This window comes from Syzygium oleosum, unplaced genomic scaffold (assembly GCF_021117445.2).
Source record: "Syzygium oleosum isolate NSW1041296 unplaced genomic scaffold, Sole_v2.1 Sole_v2.22, whole genome shotgun sequence".
Lineage (NCBI taxonomy): Eukaryota > Viridiplantae > Streptophyta > Magnoliopsida > Myrtales > Myrtaceae > Syzygium > Syzygium oleosum.
Window position 1 is genome coordinate 5843302 of NW_026607506.1, and position 12437 is coordinate 5855738.

General features: G+C 42.3%; 1 protein-coding gene across 1 annotated transcript; it reads left to right on the forward strand.

Annotated features, from left to right (window-relative positions):
• The first annotated feature begins 9964 nt into the window (after nt 1–9964).
• LOC130140800 (vignain-like) lies at nt 9965–11579 on the forward strand. Its single transcript, XM_056321243.1, has 4 exons — nt 9965–10455; nt 10649–10881; nt 10964–11104; nt 11234–11579. Exons 1-4 carry the CDS (start codon nt 10005–10007, stop codon nt 11477–11479), a joined length of 1071 nt encoding a protein of 356 aa, XP_056177218.1. The 5' UTR covers nt 9965–10004; the 3' UTR covers nt 11480–11579.
• The last annotated feature ends 858 nt before the right edge of the window (nt 11580–12437 follow it).

A 12437-nucleotide genomic window follows, 5' to 3' on the forward strand; every position in this document is an offset into this window, starting at 1 on the left:
CCTAGACAAAGAAGTGAGGGCAAATTCAACTCCGCACTGGCTAGAACACCAAAAACAGATAAGAGCTTAAGAACAGTAGAAGAGCTTCATAACCGTAGCTTTGCAAAGGACTGCATGTCACGCCCCGACGTGTTAACATCCCACCAAGGTCGTTATAAATGCGACGTCCCAGGATGCATCGCCGACCAATCGAATTACTAACGATTAAACGCATGCGGAAGCGAATTAAAAACTCCCAATCACAATAACAGGGATAGTCAGGAAAACACACCTCAATTTAAACAACATCATCAGCAATACATCGGGTTAATATATTACAAATCCGCTACGCGGACCTTCCCGATTACAACCAGAACAGGTACGGGTTAACCTAGCTCCTCTATCTACGAGGATAACCTCAAAAAGTGTTCTCCCTCAAAAAGCCGGTTCCCAAGGAACGGTACGTGTACTCATATCGGATGACCTGAAAAGTGGTTAACAACAACGGATGAGATAAATCTCTGCGAGTTCACGACCTAAGCCTCGACTAGGAGGTCAACTCATCTCGGATGTACCTAACCCATGCAACGATACATTGATGGCAGACAACTCAATATAGAACATACAGGTACTTCACAACACAATCACAGGCAACCTTACCTTGCCCCGGGCACATGCACACGCCCTGTACGTTATGATTCACCGTATGCCATAATAATGCAATAAGCATATAATACAATCAGAATACGCATCAATTTTCTCAAGCACAATGCATTCACACGTGTCCTGATTATAAAGTGAAACCGTTTCGGCCCGTCCCATAACGTGCCTAACAATTTCATTCTATAATCAAGCGCAATGCTACCACAATTTTTCACGCGTATTCCAATTACTACAACCACACCAGGGGCTACGGCACAACCCGCGTTAGTCGCATCAAGTTGGCGGTCTTCCGGCATAACCGGGCATCATCCCGCCCCGTCGGGCATGGCATCGTCTCACCCGACCACAATAACGGCATATCCCATAAATGGGTTCATTCCGAATCCGATTCGCGAATGACTACGTCTCCCCTACTACCAGCGACGGCTTCCAATTACCAAATTGGGGACACCCGTTAGGGCCACAGCCAAACCCTAGGTTGGCGGTCATCCGATATGCGGTTTTCCGATATAACCAGGCACGAAAAGAACCTTTAGGTGATCATACACACATAACAACACTCAGGTTCCATCATTATAATTTTCAATAGCCGATGCAAACATAATTCGTGCTAATACGTTGAAATATCGCAACTTCCACGCGTAAAAATGTACCAAAATATTCACACGTGATTATGCACATATCAATAAATTCCCAAACTTGGCATGCTTCTATATTCAAGTATCCACAACATATTCCTCACATAAAACTTAACAAATAAACCCGACACCTTAGGGTTTATTAATTAAATACCCGTAATTCTATATTTCACCGTAACCAAACAATTCAATTTGGCATGCAAACCAATATATAAGGCAAATTCTAGCTTAGGCATCACAATTTAAGCCTAAAATAAACACAATTTAATTTCGGAATTTCCACAAAAATATTAATAAAATAATAATATTTTTAATTCCGAAAATTAATAAAATATTATTATTTAATTACCGAAAATTAATAAAATAATAATATAATTAATCCAATAGATTATCACTAATCCCTAATCAATTAGTACTAAGCACAATTAACTTAAACTAATCCGCTCTAATCAAGTTTAACCTACTAAGCAAGGGATTAGGGCGATAACTCACCCGATTAAAATTCCGGAGACACCGGTGCGTCGGCGGCGGCGAGGGCTACGCTTTGCACGGTCCGGAATCGACACGGAATGATGACACGCGGCCGGAATAGGGCTGAACAGCAGCCACAGAACCGGTTTGGCTTCGGTGAGGCGATTTGGCGACGGAAAACGGCACGGATGGGTTGCGCACGGCGGCGGGGAGTCACGGCGTGGCTGTTGGTTGCTCCACAGCAGCAACACAGCAGCAACACAACAGCAAGGGGGCTGTTCTGTTTGCTCAGCCGAAGGAACAACAAAAAAAAGAGAAAAGGGGAAGTTGCCGTGGAAGAGGAAAAAGGAGAGAGAGAGAGGGGTCCAACGTGAGAACAGAGAGAGAATGAGAGTTATTGGAAGATTTTATCCACTCCCAAAGTCTTCATCATCATTTCCCCAACATAAATGCCAAACCCCCAAAGTCTTCTTCATCATTTTCTTTGGTTTCTTGGTCATAAATGCAAGAAGGGCATTTTGGTAATTTCACAAGGTATAAAAATACTTATACGCGTATACGAGCTAGAATTTCGTACGGGCTTGTATAATCAAATTTGGGCTCAAACGGATTATGAATGGGCTTGAAAATGCTAATGGGCTCAAACTTGGGCTTGAATTGCAATTGGGCTTGAAATTGGGTTCGATGGGCTAAATTGAGCCACTTGGGTTTGGCTTGGGCCCATGTGGCCGAATCACATTGGGCTTGAGGCCCAATGTGCCTTCATCCGGCCCACTTCCTCTTGGGCTCAAATTCTCGGCCCGTTAAATCCTTTTCCGAGAATTTCGAGTAAACCGATAAACGAGCAAATCAATGAGGCGGTGTCCGATAATTTAGTTTTGAAATCCTCGGAGATTCGACATCCAAATTCGGAGTCTAATTCGTGATAAAAATTAATCAATTGCGACTTTCGTATATCTCAAACTAACGGGTGCCTTTTAGGAGTTACGCGAATTCGACCCATGGTTGATTCGTTATCAAACCACGTTTAAGTTTTCTCGAACCATGGATGATCTCGATTGTCATGTAATTGCGAGGGATCAATCACTAGTTCCGAAATACGCGATCATCAGTCAATGGGTTTAGGATCGTTCGCAATACATACAACGGTCAAGCAGAATCACCCGCGATCCGATTGTATGCTATTGGCGAATCGTTCTATAACCATCCCTTGATCGGTCTATAATGGCTCAAAATTGTCCCTCGTCAATCATTATGGTCGAATTGTCAATCCATGGTCGAGTTCTCAGGTCGTGCGTACTTAATTCCTTAACAGTCTTTCCCTATCGGTTAGTCTCTCATGAGTGATCAATTCAGAACGAGAATTACTAATAGTGCATTGATTAAAATCATCATTTCATTACATCCCGAATAGGGTCGAAATTTGAGGATGACACACTGCATATAGATTTTCAATGTCAAAATTAAAAGAGAACGAATGTACATTGCTGTGCATATTGATCAGCCTCGACTAATCAGACTTGCAACGGCACAAGAGAGCTTCAACCTTGTCTATGTGTAGTTGTGTAACTATGCAAATCATTAGCTCAGAGAAGGGATTGCGTCAAGCAGCATGAGGTATCTGACCAATGAACTTTAATATCTACCGTGTCCATAGAATAACCTAATTGACAATGGCGTAACTTAATCGCCTTTCTGCATGCAGTTACCATCAAGTGCAGCGTGGTATATTTGCTTCTCAGCCAATCCACTATCTGATAGCGTCAAATTTCCCTGCAGGTGAAGAGGGAGAGCAATTTGAACCAAATAGATTTACATCACAATTGAGGTTATATAAGTGCCACGGGAGAGCAGGATGTCAAGTGCGAGCACAAGGGCAGCACCAAAACAGATAATGACTGAAATACTGCTATTACAAAACAAGTAATACATCTTTGAGGATTCAGGCTTTCTTCCTCCAAAAAGAAACCTCCCCCCCTTCCCATAAAAGCACCCTTTCTCCGCCTGCTCAATAAGAAAAGCCAAAAGCAAGGTCTGACAAAAAAATAATAATAATAATAATAGGAAAAGCCAAGGATAAGGTGAAATGTGAGTCAAGCAGCTCGTGAGTACCTCGGGCTCGGCTCAATTATTACTCGAAATCAACTTGCCTAATTTCGAGTCTAGTTGAGTTCGAGCTCACCAATACTCCACTCGACAAGCTAGGGAGCCATATTGAGTCTAATTGAGCTTCTATTATTATTTATAAAAATATTCTACAAAAACCAAAAAAAAGACATAAATTTAAATTTCACCCTCATGAATTACTTCTACTGGTTATTGGCAGGACTAAGCGTCGTGAATTTTGGGTTCTTTTTGCTGTGTGCGTCTTGGTATGGATACCAGACAGTGGACATGAATGGAGGAGCAAACGGTTTGACTTTGACTGCTGGTGATTCTAAAGCAAGTGGTTTGACTGGGGTTGATTTTAATTCTAATGCAACCATGAAAGGGTAGGCTCTAGAAATTTAGCTTCATTAAGTTGATTAAAATCCCATTGCAGTGTTCATGTCATATAATCCATTTAAAATCCCATTGCAGTGTTCATGTCATATAATCCATGGCTTCATCACCACCACTGTACTACTCTCGAACTGTTTCACTCCGTGGATACCTCTCGAATCTGCATTCATTTGTTTGTTTTTTCTTTTTTGAGAGGTGGGGGGGGGGGGGGGGGTGGTTAAAGAATGGACTGTATCCATGAATCTCTGGCTTCAGGGAAAGGGCAGAGGTAAGCTGAAGAACTTTTTTCATGGCGCTGCCGTAGAGCCTTTTCCTAATAACTAAAGAAAAGTATTAATTAAGCTTATTTGATGAAGAAAAATGTGACCTCGCATACATGAATTACGTTTGCCAAGTTGAACCGAGACATGCGTACGGTGAAGAAGCTAATACATACCTAAGAAATGACAAAAGTAAAATAATGCGCAATCCAGCAGAAAAGCTACGAGATGCTGAAGAAAATAATCTACTGCACAAATAATATGTTGATAGGGATCCCCTTCTAACTGTTCATGAATTTCTACAGCATTCTGAAGAAATTAACCAAGGAACGCATGCCTTCAACTAGAACGGCACAAACATTTGGTTTGCATTCCGATTAAATTTCGTCACTCCCTTCACTAAATCAACACAGACAGAAAGGATTATGCAGTTCACAGAATACACTGGAAAATTTCTCGGTTACTACACTTCAAACACAGATGAAAATAGTGCCACATACGGCTCAAATCTTAGGCTCTCGCCACTCTTCTATTATAAATGTAACAAAATGTCATTACAGGAAGGCAAAAATTTCCACACTGGCTAAGTAAACCAATGAACAAACTATTGGATCAGTCTCTGTCTTTCTTCTTCTTTTTCCCTTTTCTTGGGTTTTTGGTTTTTCTGTTTTTTTTTTGGATCTTTTCTCGGTTCTTTTTACCTCTCACTATTCACAAGATGGATGAGACAATCCATCAAGAACAGGCAAAAGCAAGCTGCCTGCGCAAGGTTAAAGGAAGACTCGAACATATTCACATACGCTCAACAATGAGACGGAAAGAGTGGAGAATAATTGTAAAAATCACCACGTAAATTAGATAAGGAGTCAACAGCCGATTGCCCTATCAGCGAGCATGAGGCTATGTCAGGAAACAACATCTTCTTTTGCAGATTAAGGCTCAGATCTAGTGTCGGAGACCCTGGAAGGAGGCCGATACCGGAACACTGATCTGCCAACAATGTTCTTGATAGGAAGCGGTCAGAATTCATAGTAATCAAAACTGCGAATGACCCTGCATGTATCAAAACTTCACGAGTCAGAATTCATAGTAATCAAATCAAGCGAATGACCATCGCATACACAAATATACAACAAAAAATGATAATCACTCTGCTCAACTGCGAAAACTAAACAGAACCAAGCTCCTAACGTTCTGAAAACAACTAAAATAATAGAAGGTGCATACAAAAGTTGCAAAATTCTCTATTCCCCCAGATGCAATTTACTCGATTTATCACTTTACACAAGGAGTAGGAATTAGCGGAAGACTCAAAACTCACCAGTTATGGGAGTCAAAGCTGTTGTTCCTCTCGTCTCCCATTACAAATACATATCCTTCAGGAATAAGCTGCAATTGAAACGGTCAGAAAGCTTGATCAAAATGTCGGCTGTGTGATGCTATTAGCAAATTAAGTTGGTATGACTTCAAATTAGCATCGCCAATGGTTCCATCTCATAAGAAAGTGGCTCTAAGATGGAAATCTTCATCTTGAGCAGCACTGTTCACCAATAGTTTACCATCGCGAACCTACAATAAACACCACCAGGCATTCAGAATTAGTACAAAGAGAAACGTAGTTGTTACGCGCATGAGAGTGGACAGGAGGGTACATGTAAAAAACAAGTCGGAATAAAAGGGGCAGGATTGAAGATAAAGACTTACTTCAACGTAGTCCCCAGCCTTTGCCACAAAATCATGGATCTTGGTTCGCGTTTTTTGGCATTTCCACTATCAAAAAAATCCAATCCCGCAAAGGATTGTTCGTGGGACTACTATCGAGATTCTTCGGACCATATTTCCTAGTATCATCCTGATGTTCATTGCTATACCATCATTTGCTCTTGTCAACAAGGCTTCGCACAACTAAATACTAACACACTGTTCTGAACTGAACCAACTTCCTGCATGCAACAAACAAAGCAAGAAACTAATAAGCAATGTGCAAATTTTGCGGAGCAATCACAACTTGGTTAACCGCAATTTTTCAAATACCATTAAAAGAAATCTGCAATATTGGCGGTGCCTGGAACAATAATAGTATATCCGAAACCTCTGGCTTTCTGAAAGGGTATGAAACCTGGTGCCAACAGACAGCAAACGCCACCACAACAAGTCGGGTCAGTATCATTAAACACATTAGGTCTTGACACGAAGCAGATCCCCGAATGCAAACCGTTTGCAAGTGGACGCAAATTGCAAACTTCGCCGTAACTGGAGGAGGTGCGGGTGAATCGAGCCTGGGAGTCGCCGTAACTGCTAGTTTTAGTAAAATCTACGGTTCTGGGTATCGCACAAAATCGAGTTTTTGCTACGAATCCGATGATGGGTGATTCCGCTTTCTCTCGGGCGATTGAGAGAGAGAGAGAGAGAGAGAGAGAGAGAGAGAGAGAGAGAGAGAGAGAGAGAGAGAGAGAGAGAGAGGAATGGATCGAATGCTGTGAATATGGCGGCAAAAAAAAGGTAAGTGCGGGAGGATGACGATGGAATCATCCAGCATCCACCTCACCTCAAACGTTAGTCTTTCCTAGGTGTCGCGAAAAAGATCTTGTCGGACGGGAGATCGATGCCGGTGCCATCTAATGTTAACGTGATATCATTCGGTCATGCCACCTCGTATGGCGAAGATTTAACCATGGCCGATTTTCTGAAATAATTATATTTCCGTACCCTTCTTTTATATAGGCTGGGCTGATGAACTAAAATCCCAATCACCACTTCCAGTGACGTTCCACGTTTTCGATAAAATCTTTTCTAACAATTGGCTTAATTCAAAGGCAACATGCCGACCAACCGATAGCAACGAGTGAATCTCGGCTCATGCTCCTCCACCGGAAGAGATTTTCAACCGGCAAATCTCATTTCTTTTTTTGTGGAGCTTTTACTCCTCGAACGTTCACTTTTTGTAAAAATATATAATTGTGTATGACCATGTCAATATGTCTCGAAAGATTTCCAATAGTCAAATTCTGAAAGATGTAAAGAAAAAGGTAAGAGACAAAATACAGAAACGAAACACGGACGCCCCAAGACGTTTGTAAATGTTCTCTTTTGGACTTTTTCCCGAGCGCCCGAAAGAGTTCAAATCGATCTTAGACATCATTAAAGTAGAGCAAGATAATGGATGATTGACAAAGGCCTCGTTGGTCCAACCCCTTAGGATTTCGTTTGTCTCCCGAAAATTGAATAATTTAGAAAATATTCCCATAAAAACGATGGCTTGCACTCCTTGAAATAACTAGTTAATGAAAAATATTTTCATTATCAAACTTTGCCGTGAACCGGGAAAAATATTTCTCATCCATTTATTTTTGTCAGCGATCGTTCTTAAGCAAGATGTTTTGAGGAAAATATTTTGTGAATCACTCATTTTTTGCGAAACAAGGAGAGCCTAAAAGCACCCACGTGCGGGCAACAGGCCGTGTTGGCCTGAACACGACGTGGCCTGGCAAGCCTAAGCTCACGCCGTGTTGCGCGCAAAAAAGAAAAGAAAAGAAAAAGAAGGGGTCGAGCCTAGCATGGTCCCTTTGCTTCCAAGCCCAAACCTCATGAACTTAACCAAGGCGCTACCATGGGAGAGATGGTTATCTCCGAGGAAACCCCTGAAGCGATTGCAGCGCCGGCTTCGCGGCGAAGAACTTCCTGTGCTTGGAATTTCATTGGAAGTCCTAAAACTTGTCGCGACAGTGCAATTGAGTTCTCCCGTGCATATATCCCTAAAAAAAAATAGCACTGAATAAGAAATGGCATATCTGGGATGCAAAAAAACTATTGTCCTAACAACAAAACTGCCGCTGATAACATCAAACTGCTTGTCCTTGCACGTAATATGATCATCTTGAATTATTCTCATATGAAAATCATTCAGCTTTATTAAGCCGTGCAGATTGCTGCTGCATAGTCACTGATGCCATAATTAGCACGATGGCCACTAGTTTATCAGTAAGAGAAGAGTCAATCAATTGCATTGGGGCGGAATATGGAATGCGATTCACACGCAAAAGCCAAGTGGGTGGGAAAGCTTTTGATGTCTGTTAAATACTGCAGTTCAGTTCACACCCAAAAGCAAGTGGTTTCTATTGAAGACAGAGGAGATTGTGCAAAAGCGTGTCAACATAATCGCCTGTTCGGCATGCAAAGATCACTGCCATGTCCATAAGCATTTCCATTTAGTTCTCGTTTTGGTGTTCGCAAGCTGTTTAATGAGCTTTACAAAATCGTGCACATATCTCTAAACTAGGCTTGCTTGTGCGCGTTAATATCATCTATTTTCATAATGAATGCGGTGTGTGATTGTTGATGCCCGGGAGGAACTGTGAAGATAGAATTACTTGCACACAGCAAAACATTCCACAAAATTACTGCAGTTCACACCCAAAAAGCAATTGGTTTCTATTAAAAACCACCGCCTTGTTCATCAGTATTTCCATTTAGTTCTCGTTCTGGTATTCGCGGGCTGTTTAATGAGCTTTGCAAAGTCATGCACATATCTCTAAACTGGGCTTGCTTGTGCACGTTAATCTAATTTATTTTAGTAATGAACGCAGTGTGTGATTGTTGATGCATGTGAGGAACTGTGAAGATATAATTACATGCACATAGCCAAAACTTTCCAAAAAATTACTGCAGTTCACACCCAAAAAGCGATTGGTTTCTATTAAAAATCATGGCCATATTGATCAGCATTCCATTTAGTTATGGTTCTGGTGTTTGTAGGCTGTTTAATGAGCTTTCATATCTCTAAACTGGGCTTGCTTGTGCGTGTTAATCTCATCTATTTCAGCAATGAAGGCGGTGTGCGATTGTTGATGCCCGTGATAACTGTGAAGATAGAATTACGTGCACATAGCGAAATCATCCAAAAAATACTGTAGTTCACACCCAAAAGGCAATTTGTTTCTATTAAAAATCACTGCCATGTTCCTCGGCATTTCCATTTAATTCTCATTCTGGTGTTCGCAGGCTGTTTAATGAGTTTGTAGAGTCATACACATATCTCTAAACTGGGCTTGCTTGTGCGCGTTAATCTAGTCTTGCGTCAATGCTCATGAGGAATTGTGAAGATAAAATTACTTGCACATAGCGAAACCCTCCCAAAAATACTGCAGTTCACACCCAAAAAGTAAGTGGTTTCTATTGAAGATCACTGCCATTTTTATCAGCATTTCCATTTAGTTCTCGTTTTGGTGTTTGCAAGCTGTTTTGATGAGCTTTGCAAAGTCATACACATGCCTCTAAAATGGGCTTGCTTGTGCGCGTTAATCTCATCTATTTTAGTAATGAACAAGGTGTGTGATTGTTGATGATAGTAAGGAACTTGTAACTCCTTCGGTCATCATCTCCTGTCACCGTTTTCATGTCATTCCTCTATATAAACAACACTCGACTCCTCCAAATTCCCGACATCCTTCATACCATCACGTTGCATTGAGTTCGAGCTGTCCAATACGAAATGGGGTTCAAGAAACTCTTCTTCTTAGTTGCCTTGGCGCTCGTGTCAATCCTCGGGATCGCCGAGAGCTTTGACTTCCACGAGAGGGACCTGGCGTCAGAGGACAGCCTGTGGGACCTGTATGAGCGGTGGCAGAGCCACCACGGGGTGTCCCGGAGCCCCGATGACAAGCACAACCGGTTCAACGTGTTCAAGCAGAAGGTCATGCACGTCCACCGGGTGAACCAGCAGGACAAGCCCTACAAGTTGAAGCTCAACAAGTTCGCTGACATGACCAACCACGAGTTGAGGAGCTCGTGTGCTGGGGCGGACGATGACCACCACAGGATGTTCCATGGGGCGCAACGCGGCTCCACGAGCTTCATGTACGAGGACGACACTCTGGTGCCCCCGTCTATTGACTGGAGGGAGAAGGGCGCGGTCACCGATGTCATGCACCAACGCGGCTGCGGTATGTATACGATTCACTGCAGAATTTTCTAAGACTATTTCACATCTCTTATTTTAATGAGGTCTTGAGTCGCTATGCATCCTAAGATTCTTCACCAAACCCGATCATTAAATTTCACATATGTCTCATTTCAGTTTCATTAAATTTCGATTGCTTGCAGCTGAATTTCATGGTGTTGTTTTTTATGGAACAGGTTGTTGCTGGGCATTCTCGGCCGTGGCAGCGGTCGAGGGAATCAATTACTTGAGGACGAACAAGCTCCTCTCTCTTTCCAAGCAAGAGCTGGTGGACTGCGCGTCCCCACCAAACAAAGGGTGCGAGAGCGGGCACAAGGAATATGCATTCGAGTTCATCAAGGAAAAGGGCATCACGTCCGAGTCGAATTACCCGTACCAAGCTATCCATGGGACCTGTGACGTCGCCAAGGTTAATTAACCACAATCTTAGCTCAACTCTATATCCTATGAAATGTTGTCATTAATCTATAAATTTCTCTTTGAAAACGCAGGTGAATTCTCCTGTTGTGTCGATCGACGGATACGAATATGTGCCATTTAACGACGAGGATGCGCTGCTGAAGGCGGTTGCAAATCAGCCCATTTCTGTGACCATCGATGCCAGCGGTGTTGATTTCCAATTATACTCAGAGGTAAAATTTACTCGATATAAATCTGACTGGAGATAATTACGAGTAATTAGCAGACTTCTCGTCCTTGCTTCCATTTAAAAAGCTACTGAATATGTTCATTGGAACCGTTCTTATCGGCGAAACTATCAGGGCATATTCACTGGACAGTGTGGCACGAGGCCAATTCATGAAGTCGCGATCATCGGCTATGGGAGCACTCTCCAGGGGACCAAGTACTGGATCGTGAAGAACTCGTGGGGTCCGGATTGGGGCGAGAAGGGCTACATAAGGATGCAGCGTGGCATCGCTGCTAAGGAAGGGCTCTGTGGCATAGCCATGCGGGCCTCATACCCCGTCAAGAACTCGAATAATCCTGGTGGAGTTTATTCCTATTAAGGATGAACTCTAAGCACTGACTCAAGATTGACTAGTGATAAAGAGTGTCTTGGCTTTCATTTGTTTCCTCTGTTTGAAGTGGGCATGTCCCGTCACATAGACACAAATAATTTCTGCTCCCAATGATTCCTTTATGCGTGTTCATAGGGTCTCATAGGCAGCGAGATAAGTTGGTCTTTCCTAGAATTTTATTTTAATGATGCGAGATCTACAATGATTCAATTCCTCTGTCCTAGCACATCTGCATGATGCACCTTCATCTGTATTGATGGAGAAACAATCCCAATACGCAAGTGACAACTACAGCAATCGTCCAATCAGATCTGCATCTGAAGTTCTATGCCTCATAGCATATAAATGACAACTAACGCAATCGTCCAATTAGATCTGCATCTGAAGTTCTATGCCCGATAGCTTATAAATGAGGTTGTGCTGAGTTCTTGAGCTTCAAGTCTCCAACAGATAAGCTTCCATAAGCTGATGATTCACTTCAAAAACCCATCTTATCTACGTAGCGCACAAGCAGGCCAAGTACACTTCCATTAGAAATTAGGTCCCCAGCAAAAAGGCCTATTAAGCAAGCCCATGATAACCCTGTACGTAACCCAGCACGATCCCTACTCCGGGTACTTCCCTTCGATCCATCCGCAGCAAATGAGGGTCCGTCAAATACGAGCAATGATAGGACGACTCTATCGAAACAATCACTACATCAACAATTATGACATGATCAACGGGCTTGCTTGTGCGCGTTAATCACATCTATTTTAGTAATGAACGCGGTGTGTGATTATTGATGTCCATGAGGAACTGTGAAAATACAATTACTTGTACATAGCAAAACCCTTCAAAAGATTACTGCAATTCACAACCTAAAACAAAGTGGTTTTTATTAAAAATCACTACCTTGTTTATCAGCATTTCCATTTAGTTCTTGCTCTCGTGTTCGCAAGCTATT